The sequence below is a fragment of the Plodia interpunctella genome, chromosome 27, assembly GCF_027563975.2.
Source record: "Plodia interpunctella isolate USDA-ARS_2022_Savannah chromosome 27, ilPloInte3.2, whole genome shotgun sequence".
NCBI lineage: Eukaryota > Metazoa > Arthropoda > Insecta > Lepidoptera > Pyralidae > Plodia > Plodia interpunctella.
Window position 1 is genome coordinate 3,676,984 of NC_071320.1, and position 13,431 is coordinate 3,690,414.

The 13,431-nt window shown below is 37.1% G+C and overlaps 4 protein-coding genes across 4 annotated transcripts; 2 read left to right on the forward strand and 2 right to left on the reverse strand.

The window, feature by feature from the left end:
• The first annotated feature begins 5,892 nt into the window (after positions 1-5,892).
• On the forward strand, positions 5,893-9,641 carry LOC128681543 (late histone H2B.L4-like). The gene has a single exon (XM_053765528.2). It carries the CDS (start codon positions 9,187-9,189, stop codon positions 9,583-9,585), a length of 399 nt encoding a protein of 132 aa, XP_053621503.1. The 5' UTR covers positions 5,893-9,186; the 3' UTR covers positions 9,586-9,641.
• Positions 9,642-10,205: 564 nt separating this feature from the next.
• On the reverse strand, positions 10,206-10,628 carry LOC128681355 (histone H2B-like). The gene has a single exon (XM_053765155.1). The coding sequence runs from the start codon at positions 10,626-10,628 to the stop codon at positions 10,206-10,208; it is 423 nt and encodes a 140-aa protein (XP_053621130.1).
• A 270-nt stretch (positions 10,629-10,898) lies between these two features.
• LOC128681545 (histone H4) lies at positions 10,899-11,336 on the forward strand. The gene has a single exon (XM_053765530.1). It carries the CDS (start codon positions 10,955-10,957, stop codon positions 11,264-11,266), a length of 312 nt encoding a protein of 103 aa, XP_053621505.1. The 5' UTR covers positions 10,899-10,954; the 3' UTR covers positions 11,267-11,336.
• Positions 11,337-11,685: 349 nt separating this feature from the next.
• LOC128681544 (histone H2A-beta, sperm-like) lies at positions 11,686-12,203 on the reverse strand. The gene has a single exon (XM_053765529.2). It carries the CDS (start codon positions 12,147-12,149, stop codon positions 11,781-11,783), a length of 369 nt encoding a protein of 122 aa, XP_053621504.1. The 5' UTR covers positions 12,150-12,203; the 3' UTR covers positions 11,686-11,780.
• Positions 12,204-13,431: the final 1,228 nt, after the last annotated feature.

The following is a 13,431-nucleotide window of genomic DNA, read 5'->3' on the forward strand; positions in this document are numbered from 1 at the left end:
GGATACTTATTTGTATATGTATGTCACATCCATTTGGTTTAATCAGCCATTTAATTGAAAGGCTAGCCCGTTTTTGCTCGCTTTTAATGAACAGGCTAGCCTTCTTTTATATGACTGTTTAAACCTGTATGTACGTCGTTGAGTCGTTACCACATAACACAAGTCTCGAACTTTGGGACTAAATGTGTGTGATTTGTCCCAATTTTTATATTCTGTTAAGAAAAAGAGACACGCATGTGGACGTTAGTGTGATTAGTTATACTATGTGTTATGTTTCGTGGTAGGTCCTCTGTATACCGTCTGATACCTTCTTCTTGATAATAGCATTCCAATACTATACATAGACAGACTGAATTCCAAACAGCAGGCCTACAATCAACTCTTACGGAACGATTCAAATAAACCGATTTATTTTATCGTATTCATACAAAGAATTAACTTGATGGTACGAATTTGCGATGCGGATCAGTTTAGGTCCTGAACTGCATCGCAATAAGAGATGATGGTAAGCCCCCAGAGGTAGTTATTGTTATATCTCGTGTACTCGATAACTATGTGGACCGACTGCCTCCGCGCTGGCAACACTGTAAAAAATTTTAATTTTTACTCAATATTGTAGTGTTGTGAAAAGTTGCCGTTCACAGTTATATTTCTTGTCTTTGATCAGTCTGCACTCTGGTAATGTTAATTTTATTAATGATTCGTTCCTCAAGAAAATTGACGGATCGTAATGACAGCGCGGCCGCAGCGGTCGAAACGCTTTGAGATTTTTTCCAGTTGGCATGGCAGTCAACTAAACTTGACTTTCAAGACGATACAAATATATTTTTATACAATTTGCCACTAGTGTTTTAGTGATTTTAATGTTTTTTATTTTATTTTAAAATTAACAATTTTTATTAGTGCGACTATTCGAAGAGGAAAACATTTTTAGGGTCCCGTACTTCAATGGAACCCTGATATTTATATACAACGTCGCACTTGTCTGTGTATACAACGTAAAAAGTATTTTAGTGACAATAAAAAAAAATATGATTGTGAAATAAGGTAATTGTACATATAGTTGACATTCCTAAGTTATCAGTTCCGATTTTTATGGAAAATTGAATAAAAACCATTTTTTGTTACTAGAAAATTAGAACCGAGGTCTTGGATGTTTATTATATCATTCAAAATATAGTATCGTTGATTTAGTATCCCATAACACAAGTCCCGAACTTACTTTGGAGCTAACTCAATTTGTGTGATTCTATATATATTTATAATGGCATTAAGGCTTCATATCAAAGTATAATAAACTCGGGTGAAATTAAATCTGGCCGGTATTTTTTGAGTTCATACAAACGCGACAAGACAACATTATTTTTATAATGTGTAAGGATTTAAGTTCATGATTTAAACTATACTTACAATTACCTTACTATAATATTTGTCTGAATGGATAAATAATTGCGCGTATTAAAATATTAAGCTGATGGCTTTTTTAAATGTGTATATAGTTTCTATATAAATAAATATTTTTATATAACATATTTTTATGGACCAAATTCTACTTACATGCATTTTTATATTTCATTCCACTATAAGGAAACTACTTAATGATAACATAGTACTATATGCTGGTACTGGTGTCGTTTAAGTGTTGCCATCTACTGACCACGATTGATTAATATTTCGGCAAATTCTATTAGATTTTGATTTTACTTCTATTTGTGACCTCAAATGCAATGTCGAAGTTTTCTCAATTTTGAACCAGGGAGATAACATGGGTCATTTTTTTGTTCATATTGTGGTTTTAAGTAAACGCATAGTACAGTCGACCGCATGTCAAGTTACCCTCCATGGCACTCTATGCGGCGCACACTGGTTCGAAAATCGTATATGGTGGACTTAGGGATCAAAGTGCAGCTATCACGCTGATTTTTTTTTTACATACTCCTTTTAACAATAGCTTTGACTTTTGTTAATAAGGTTTTTGCTAAAAAGTGCATTTTCATATTTAAAAAAAATACTGTTTATTTTTTTGTATGGAGAAAAAGTAATAATCATAAAAATCTTTGAAATGGTAATACTGTTAGGCAGGGCGGCTAGTAGGCGTTATAGTCCGCACAATTCTCAACATTTTATACCTTGAAGTCATATTCATATGTCTGCCGCTTTGGCGTCCACAGCGCTTGGAAATTTTCCTTATTAAATATATAGGCATCATAAACTAAATTACCGTACCCATACTACGTGACCCGTTCAGAGGCGGATGGGTCAGTCTTTTAAAATACCGCACTTGATCATAGGAGGGGGGGGGGGGGGGGATTTCATCATCACGTACACAATATCGCAGAGAGAATCAGAGGATCACAGAAAAGGAGGAGGGGCGGGGATAACAAAATGGATCCTTTTATACGTAGTATGGGTACGTTCCCTTATCTTATTAATATAATATATATATTAAATATAAATATTCTAGATCGAGTATAATAAAAATAGTCTAGACAGGAAACATTGTTTTATATTTTGTAGATCAAGTATATTAGTTAAACTGTCTAGATTTCAAACAAAAATGGACAAAACAAAAATGTTTGCATGTTTTAATAATATATCGTCACAGAAAAATTATTAAAAATGCAACAGAGAACTTCGGCCACTTTTAATATTCTTATACGTCTATTATTTAGTACCATACATTAAAAGTGACTGAATGCCAGACAGATTACCAGAGCCCTCCCCTCCACTGAAAATTATACTACTTAGATTCCATAGCGCTCTTCCATCCCCTCCACTAAAAAAATACTCGACTCTCATTGGTCGAGCCCGTAATCTCGTCCAAAGTGTGATGCATGAACAGGTAGAAATTATATAAAAGAGGCGCGTACGATAAAAAAATCACTACCAATTGAACTGTTGAAGAAGATACATCTCCATAAAATCAGTGACGCTCTATTATCATCTACATACCATGACTCGATTTGGAACCAACTTGGACTTCTACATATTTCTACGAGAAGGCGACCTCAAGGATTATAAAAGGCTCCATCAAGCGATTTTGGCTGGTATTCCACTCAGTGTTTGTGACCAAGATTCTGAAGAAATATTAAAGTTTTCAAGATCCATCACTGTCAACTTGAATCGCAGATGGACCGCGGCAAACAGAACTCAGAAAACATTTATGAATAAACATATGGGCTGGTTAGAGGAAAGAATCAAGTGGCCTGTGTGCAATAACCTGAATCTCGCGAAGATTTTTGAAGATACCATAGAGGAAGAAAATCAGCTACCAGAGCCTACAGATTACGTCACTCCATCCACATCTTCTGTTACAAAGGATATGAGCACTTCTACAGAAAGTCCGGTCAGAAAACCATTTTCTGACCTGGGAAACAAGCAAAAAAAAAGACGGTCAGGTACATTAACTGACTATACAGCAGATGAGTTGTCTTTTGCTCTCGTCTCTAACCTGAAATCGGAAGGAAAAATCGACCTTGCCCAAGTGATTGGGCACCTTATGAAAAACCCAGAACGAGCACACGAAGTTCAAACATATTTGTTTCACAAGGAGAAGAAGGAAACTCTCGAGGAAGATCAAGCTTTGGCCCTTGCTACTTCACTGGATTTGTCAAAATGGAGATATTTGACGCTAAGGGCTTTCTTGACAAACTACGAAGGTTCTGCACAGCTTCCTTCGTACTACAAACTGTTGAAAGCTAAGAAGAAATGCTATCCGGATACGTCTGATATTGAAGTAACTGAAGATGGAGCAAAGGTGAAATTGCAGTCATTACTGAATTTGACTGTACAGAGGATCCTGCAAGTTGTTGGCGAACCTCTAAATCTCCCAGATGGACATCTAAAAATGACCAGCAAATGGGGATTCGACGGATCTTCAGCACAAAGTAATTACAGACAGAAAAGCGGGCAACCTGACTTCGATGATTCATCAGTATTCATGACGAGTCTTGTGCCATTAAAGCTTGAGTCTGACAATGTGCTGATCTGGGAAAATCCAAAACCTTCTTCCACGTTTTACTGTAGACCAGTGAAGTTTCAGTTCGCAAAGGAAACCAGCGAATTCATCAAACAAGAAGAAGCTGCGATGAAAGAAGAAATCCGAAACCTGACTGTGTCAAGATGCGGGGAAGTCGAGATCAGTCATGATCTGCACATGACGATGATTGATGGCAAGATAGCTACAATCATCACCGATACTCCATCTGCAGCGACTTGCAATATATGTCTGGCAAAACCCAGTGAAATGAATAACTTACCAGAAGTATTCTCAAGACCAGTTCGGGATGAGGTGTACCAGTACGGACTCTCTACACTTCACATGTGGATCAGAAGCATGGAGTGTCTATTGCACATATCGTACAATATGGACTTCGAGATGTGGTGTGCACGAGGTGAAAATAAAAACCTCAAGAAAGCAAGGAAGGATTTCACGCAACAACAATTCAAAGAGCAGATGGGACTCTTGATAGATATTGTTAAACAGGGCTTCGGAACTACGAACGATGGCAACACTGCAAGAAAATTTTTCAGAGAATACCAGAAGAGTGCACAGATTACGAAGATTGATGAGAATCTCATTAGGCATTTCGCTGTGATCTTGCAGGTCATATCCTCTGGGAATGCCATCAACATCGAGAAATTCCGGGAATATTGCAGAGAGACAGCTGAACTTTTTGTACACCTCTATCCATGGTACAATATGCCAGCAAGTGTGCACAAGCTGCTCATACATGGGGCTGATATTTGCCGACATTTCTCTTGTCTGCCTATTGGAATAATGTCGGAAGAAGCATCCGAAGCAAGAAATAAGGAATTTAGAAATACAAGGGAGCAACACACTCGGAAAATGGGAAGGATTCAGAATAATGAAGACATTCTTCATAACTTTTTAATAACTTCGGATCCATATATATCACACATCAGGCCAAAGTATGCAAAATTCAATAAATTAAAATTATTTTCAGAAGCTATTGACTTATTAGAATCAGCGGTAGAGGAAGAAGCAGAAATGGAGATCGACGAAGTTTCAGTGGATAAGACAAATCCTTTGGAATAATCATCTCTTTAGTGTGCACAATATCACAGCTCTTTTCAGAGCTTTACAACAGCTCTCTCCAGAGCTCTACAAAAGCTCTTTTCAGAGCTCTACAAAAGCTCTTTTCAGAGCTCTACAAAAGCTCTTTTCAGGGCTACCATATATATCTTCATATTTCTTAGCTTTACAACAGCTCTTTTCAGAGCTCTACAAAAGCTCTTTTCAGGGCTACCATCTATATCTTCATATTTCTTGGGCAACATAGTCAATATCTAATGTATAAAATTCTCGCACGGTATAAATTTTGTGTGCTTGTCGCAAAGGTCTTGCTTTAAAAAGATAATCGTTTCATCATTAATAGTATGAAATTTCATCTCAATCAAAAATTTCATCGTAATCCTGACCTCCCCCCCAGCCTTCGTATGATCAAGTACGGGTATTTTAAAAGACTCCCCATCCGCCTCTGAACGGGTCACGTAGTATGGGTACGGTAATTTAGTTTATGATGCCTATATATTTAATAAGGAAAATTTCCAAGCGCTGTGGACGCCAAAGCGGCAGACATATGAATATGACTTCAAGGTATAAAATGTTGAGAATTGTGCGGACTATAACGCCTACTAGCCGCCCTGCCTAACAGTATTACCATTTCAAAGATTTTTATGATTATTACTTTTTCTCCATACAAAAAAATAAACAGTATTTTTTTTAAATATGAAAATGCACTTTTTAGCAAAAACCTTATTAACAAAAGTCAAAGCTATTGTTAAAAGGAGTATGTAAAAAAAAAATCAGCGTGATAGCTGCACTTTGATCCCTAAGTCCACCATATACGATTTTCGAACCAGTGTGCGGCGGTAATAAAGTCGAGTTTGCAATGAATTCGGGTAGCTTGACATGCTGTCGACTGTATCTATATATTTATGTATTTATTTTTTATTTTTTTCAGTTAGAACGCCTAAATAAAGTAAGGTTAGCTTTAGAATTGTTAAAAATTTCGATGTTTTCTAGCGAGAACTAGTGTGGTGCATATAGATGCGTTAATGACGCTCTCGATTATATAAAAGTCCACGATATCGACAGTTCGTATTTTTTGGCACACCAAATCTGCTACTACTTCATTTCATTAAAGGCATCTGACGTGACTTTCAGACTACCTACCGCCATCTAGTGGCAGGTAGTCGCATACACACTAGCGAACTAAACTGTCAACCAGTGTGCAAGTTCCCATCACGATGTTTTCCTTCACCGGAAGCAAGTGGTAGCATTTTTTTTTCAATCAAAATGCATTAAGAGAATATTTTTATTGCATCAAATTTTACTTTGTAAATAAACTTATATTTTCAGCATAATAGGTATCTTCTAGCTGTGGACATTCCGATTAACCGACGTTTATTTATAGCAGATCATAGTTTTTGTACTAAGAACTCTTGTTAGATCATATTTAAGTTTAGATTAAAGTGTAATTTTATTTATTTTTTTCATTAACCCTCAGTTTCCATTTTAATAGCTTTACAGAAAACTGTTGAATATTTTATCTTTGTACAATAAAATATTTAATGCGTAGTTAGTTGAATTGGTTCGATTTTTTGATGCCGGCTCCACACTGTCGCCAAAAGTTTCTGCGAACTTTGACGAATTCGGTATACATTGCTGATCTTCATTGCTGTAAATAAAAGCACTCATACGTGTCGCGCATTCTTATCGGCATCTGTCAGAGTTCGGCGACAGTGTGGAGCCTACATTATTAGTCTTATTCGCAAAACGTGTCCAATTCCCAAAATGCCTAAAACATAAAAATATTTTCCAAATGTCGCATGGGACACAACAATTCGTACGATCATATGCCTAAATGAGTTTTTCCTAAAAAAAAATATCTAAATTTTAAGTAATTTCTGATATTTTGATAAAGGAACACCGAAAGGCGACCGAAATTTTTAAACAAATACTTTTTATATCAAGTGGTCGTTATGCGAATAATTTTCCGATTTCATACAATTCAAATTGCACACAAAAATTTTAATTGAAAAAATAAAAAATACATGTTTTTAGCATAAATATAATCTGGTAATTTCCGCATGGTGCTTATGTAGCCTATTATATAAATACATATCATTGTAATGTATGTATCAACACAATACATATATATTTGCACTTTGTTTAAGCTATTATATGACTGTAATCTAGTTACGCCCGATTTTCGCTTCTGTATATGGAAATCATAGCGCAGGACAACTTCTAAACAAATGATCCGTACAAAAATGTTTCAAATATCCAATACTGTCTGGGGCTTCGCTCCCGTGAGAATTTATAAAAAAAATATAGCCTATAGCAATCTTGGATAATGCATCTTTCTAATGGTGAAAGAATTTTTGAAATCGGTTCGGTAGTTTCGGAGATTACCCGCCTCGAACATACAAAAAATCTGCAACGGGTTTTGGGCAAGTTCAAAAAATGTGCATTATCTTGAGAAAAAAAAGTGATTCTGATTCTGAGTGAATGAATCTTGATGATTCTATATTTGTGAGTTTTTTCATAGAGGCATGAAATCAAGCAAAAGGTGTATTTGTATGGTAAGAAAGTTTTTTTTTTAAACTTTACATTGCATTGTGTAACCGAAGTCCTGTGTTAAGTGATTGAAATCGTTAACCAATTCATATTCTTCATCACAAACAGCTTATGTTAGGTAACAGTATTATAACGAATGTTACAGTGCCTTGAACATTTAAATAAATTTTATAAGCTATATTATTATGCATTTTTATTTAGTGAGTTGATATCTCTTAATTATTTTGCGGGTAGACGCAGAAAACACTAATGGAAACCACTTAATACGACGAAGTTATAATATCGTTCTATCAGAATGTTTTCTGTTATGGTAGGTTAAGTTTGGGCAATAAGTCCAAGCAAACGAAGTCGCGGGCATCAGCTAGTACAAAATAAATATTTGTTACTACCTTTCTATACTACAATATTCTCATTTACTACACACATCTGATATAACAATACACAAAAATAATATATATATATTACTATTACTTACTGTAGTGGTAATGAAAATAATTAGGTACCTATATTGAATTTCCAAAATATAAATCGCAATTTTACAAGTTATCGACCATCGGCGGCAATCGTATCTGTCAATATTTAAACCTAGAACACATTTTTTGGTTATTAGTGGCCAGTGTGTACAGAACATAAAACTTGGAAAAAACATAAAATTAAATATTTATTTATCTACTTACCGTGCAAACTTTCTCGCTATCACTGTAATCCATGGAATCAGTAGGTAAGTACTCCGACGAACTTATTAAATCTCTGCTGTAATCTTCTTTTCTCCTTCTATTCTGTGGTATCTGAGTTTTCTACTGTGTTGTACTGTGTGAAGTATATCTTCTCTGTGTCTGTGCAAATAAACTTTCTTCATGTTACACCTATCTCGACTTAGTTATCCAACTAGGACATTACCTTCACAACAATTTTACTTCATATATTTGTATTTTAATAAATAGATAAATCAACTTAATAGATCGTTCAAATCTAGCATCCCGACCCGGCTTTGGTCGTATAAAACCATAGTAATAAATTGTACACACTAACCTTCGCAAGGAAGCACGCTATTGGTGAAAACCGAACAAAAATCCGTCCGGTAGTTTTTGAATTTAATGCGTTCATACGGACAGGCGCGACAGGAATACAATTTTAGATGACAGGAGTACTAATATGTAAGGATATTATACGAGTATATATATTAGCTTGTTGTGCCCGACAGGGTCCACAATATTTTTACTAGCTGCGCCCAGGGGCTTCGCTCCCATGAGAATTTCGGGACGAAAAGTACCTAATATGTTATTCCAGGTTATTTTCTACCACCGAATTTCATAACAACCAGTCCTATGTCCAGTAGATAATGCGTGAAGAGGTAACAAACTTACCTTCGCATTTATAATATTAGTTGGGATATAACACCATTATATCATCTCTTTGTGGATGCAATAATGTATTGAGTATTGAATGAGTATATCTAATGGACATCGCTATTGGTTGGAAAATTCATCCACCTAGTTAACGACTGCACATCAAAAAGATCAGTATAACCACAGCCCATGTAGCCAAATGATTTCCACAACTTACCTACCTACTGGAACATGGCGCCAATAAAATTACCGAAGAAGGCCCTGAAAGCCATGGAGAAACCAACGGAGAAGCCGATATCGAAGAAAATAAAGAAGAAAAAGAAGAACTACCAAAGTTTCGACATTTACATCTACAAGCTACTGAAGAGCATCACTCCGGACCACATCAGGATATCGAGGAAGTGTATGTTGATCATGAACAACGCTGTGAACGATTTTCTGGAGCGGTTCGCGGAGGAGGCGGGCAGACTGGTGGCCCACAGCAAGAAGACCACGCTGGGCAGTCGCGAGATACAGTCGGCCGTCAAGCTGGTGCTGCCCGGGGAGCTAGCCAAGCACGCCAACATGGAAGGGATGAAAGCTATCACGTTATATCACAATAGTTTCGCTAAAACGCCAAATAAAACGTGATTGTATTAAGTTATCAGTAAGTAGGTAGGTAGGACGTGGCCCTTTTCAGGGCTGAAGATATTTGTTTCTTTGATTACGTGGTCAACTGTATCTAAACTATGACAGATTCGATGTAACATGCAACTATGCATGAGTTTGAATCTCTATAACTCAATATATATATTTGAATAAAACTTCCTCTTGAATCACTATTTTAAAAATATGTATCAAAATCCCTTCCGAAATTTTAAAGATCGAAGCCTACAAACGACAGCGGGAAGCCACTTTGTTTTATACTATGTAATGAAAATGATATAGGTAGGTAGTTTTCACATATGAACTTGATATTCTCGTGTAGTTTTAGGGAAGAAACCGTATCCGCAAGTTATCTTAATACATGATGTTAACTACTGACAAGAAAATTATGTAGGTACAAAATAATTAAACACACTTTTCTATAGTTAGACTCTTTATTACTCAAAAAATACATCAATGATACATAACGATAATATTATTTTACATTATAATTTTATTAAATTTATTTTACAATTAAATAATTTATAAGCTCTAAGACCTGCTCACTTGACAATAAATTACATAGCTACTTTCAAAATAAATAAAACTAATTTCAAATTAAATCTTCACGACGTTGAATTCATCGATCTTTTCTCAATACTATGATGATACAATTTGACAGCTTTCATTCCTTCTATGTTCGCGTGTTTCGCAAGATCTCCAGGCAGAAGCAGCTTCACCGAAGATTCCACTTCCCGACTGCCCATCGTCCTCATTTTCCCATGCACAAGAAATCTCCCGGCCTCCAACGCAATCTTCTCCAGCATATCGTTCACAAAATTGTTCATAATCAACATACTTTTTCTAGAAATTCTCAAATTGCGAACTGATTCGATTGTTTTCAACAACTTGTAGATATAAAGACTGAAGTTTTGGTAGTTTTTCTTCTTTTTATTTTTTTTCTTCATTTTGGATAATGATGTATCCAACTGTTTCTCCATTGATTTTAATGGTGGTTTCGGTTTTTGGACCTTCGTAGTTTTCGGCATTTTGAATTATTGTTTTGGAAATACTTAATTTTAATGTGCTGTTTGTTTTGTGTGATATTTGGTTTTGAATTAAAATATTTTTTAAACAGTTGGTGGAGATATTAAATATCAAATGAAAATAAATTACGCTTTATGTCCGCTCATGCAATTTAAATACTTTTTTGGATGTTGTAATGGAATTTTTTACTTGAATAAAATTTACATCTACCGTCAATACATGAAATATCGAAACTCGTTGATCAACAGCTGGATATAAAAACGCAGTATCTTTAGACAAGACCTCATTTCATAAAGGTCCGTCGCGTGTGAAAGTTAAAAAGTGAAAAATGACAGGTCGCGGAAAAGGCGGGAAAGGTTTGGGAAAGGGTGGCGCCAAACGTCACAGGAAAGTGTTGCGTGATAACATCCAGGGCATAACAAAACCAGCCATCAGGAGATTGGCGAGACGAGGCGGAGTGAAGAGGATTTCTGGGCTGATCTACGAAGAAACCAGAGGAGTTTTGAAAGTGTTTTTGGAAAATGTAATCCGCGACGCTGTCACGTACACGGAACACGCGAAGAGGAAGACTGTCACGGCCATGGACGTCGTCTACGCCTTGAAGAGACAGGGACGCACGTTGTATGGTTTCGGCGGATGACTGCAAGAATGAAGAATTAAATAGGGGAATATTTGGGTGGGTTTTAGACAAAGCCCTTTTCAGGGCTGCATTCCTTCCTTTGTTTCTCGGCAATGTCTACCGTCTACTTTCTCCCATGGATTAGAGTCAAGAAGATACTGTAGCGTAGGTTACATTTATTAGGTTAATTTTATAACCTATGTATCAAAAAAATATTGAGAAAATACTCCATGGTCGTTCCACACACGCTTTTTCAACATATAAAATTGAAATAAATGAATTAAATACTATCCTAGGATACTTCTATAATAGTTATAACTAGGTATTTTTCTATTCATATTGTACCTTATTAGTGGCTCTTCCACTTGAAAGACAAATCTTGCGTTTATTGTGCAATATTTTTACGATTGACAGCAGTACATAATCACAGAAACTAGATAATCTGCAGTCCTGAAAAGGACTTTGTCAATCAGACCATGATTAGGTCATCATCACAAAATAAGCGAACTAAATGATTATCGTGGACAGCACAGCGTCAGTGCGTCTGTTTGGCGGCGGCCTTGGGCAGCAGCTGGGAGTGTACGGCGGGCAGCACGCCGCCCTGCGCGACAGTGACGCCGGCCAGCGCGCGGCTGAGCTCCTCGTCGCCTCTGACTGCCAGCAGCACGTGTCTGGGCACGAGCCTGCTCTTGTGGCTGTCCCGCGCCGCGTCCGCCGCCAGCTCGAGCAGCTCCGCCGCGAGGTACTCCAGCACCGCCGCCAGGAACACCGGCGCTCCGCCTCCGATGCGCGGCGCGAAGTTTCCTTTGCGGAGGATCTTGTGGATCCTGCCCACTGGGAAGTGGAGGCCGGCGCGCGACGACCGAGTTTTGCTCGATTTTTTTAACGGAGTCTGACGAGACATGGCGGGTAGATGGTAATTTTTGTTAGGTGCACGCGGTGAGAAACGCAAGAAAAGAACAAAGAGTATCGTTTATATAAGCTTTAAGGTAGTGTGTTGCAGTTACTTACTAGATAGATATTGCGAGACGTCTAGGGTGGGGAGATTATTGTAAAACAAATCGAGCCAGATTTTTATCTGTGCCTACCATCGGGTCTTGTTTTACGAACAAAAACCACTAGTTAACAAATTAAAATCTTGCGATCAGCCTTTCTGGCTATGAGCAGATATGTTGTGTGATTTATAAGGTATATACTTACTAATTTCATGCTTAATTCCCAATGAAAATATCTTTGTTTTACTGCGACGTTTCAGCCTATTCGTGCATGCAGTCCGGGTACCTATGGTGAGTTGTGAGGCCGCAGGTTAGAATGGTTTTCCAATATAATTCTATACCTTTTTCTGTTTTACCTTCACTGTCGGTATGTTCAGGTGCTCATCTGATACTAGAGTTGCAATTTTGTTGAGGATATAGTTTGTTATTTTATCAATGTTGGTGGCACTTACAGCTCCCCACAGCTGAATCCCGTATACTGAGACTGGTTTTATAACTGACTAGTTGCGCTTCGGTCCCATGGGAATTTCGGGATAAAAAGTACCCTGTGTGTTATTCCAGGTTATATTCTAGCCGTGTACCAAATTTCATAACAATCGGTCCATGTGATTTAGCGTGAAAGAGTAACAAACAAATATATACACATCTTCACGAATCTTTCGCATCCCAACTAATATAAATGCGTAAGTTTGATACTCTTCACGCATTATCTACTGGACCGATAGTTATGAAATTGGTATACTGGTAGAAAATAACCTAGAATTAACATACGGTACTTTTATCCCGAAATTCCCACGAGAGCGAAGCCCCGGGGCGCAGCTAGTTTATAATATTAGTAGGATTATAGTGTGACATGGGCTTCTAATTTGTGTCGCCCCCGGTGCGTTGACCACTGCTTGCTCAGTAGTATAAACAAATGAAACAAAACACAGGTTACAAACCACGCATGTTTATTGTAGTTTTGCATATCTACACATCTTATGACGAGAAAATAAACACAAACATAATGTTGGAAGCCATATTTCAAAAGTAGTTTCTTTTATTTTAACAAACGTTTCGTGTTACAATAACATGGAGAAAAGGATGTTACGCCCGTGTCGCTTTTTTTGCGCGACTTGGCGGGGGCACTGCCGGGCCCCCAGATAAATGGATGCCGCGATTTTGAAAATGATAAATTAAATGCTAAATGTA

What these genes read in the sequence shown, in the direction of transcription:
- LOC128681543 (XM_053765528.2), top strand. Translation starts at nt 9,187, where the DNA reads ATGGCGCCAATAAAATTACCGAAGAAGGCCCTGAAAGCCATGGAGAAA.
- LOC128681355 (XM_053765155.1), bottom strand. Translation starts at nt 10,628, where the DNA reads ATGCCGAAAACTACGAAGGTCCAAAAACCGAAACCACCATTAAAATCA.
- LOC128681545 (XM_053765530.1), top strand. Translation starts at nt 10,955, where the DNA reads ATGACAGGTCGCGGAAAAGGCGGGAAAGGTTTGGGAAAGGGTGGCGCC.
- LOC128681544 (XM_053765529.2), bottom strand. Translation starts at nt 12,149, where the DNA reads ATGTCTCGTCAGACTCCGTTAAAAAAATCGAGCAAAACTCGGTCGTCG.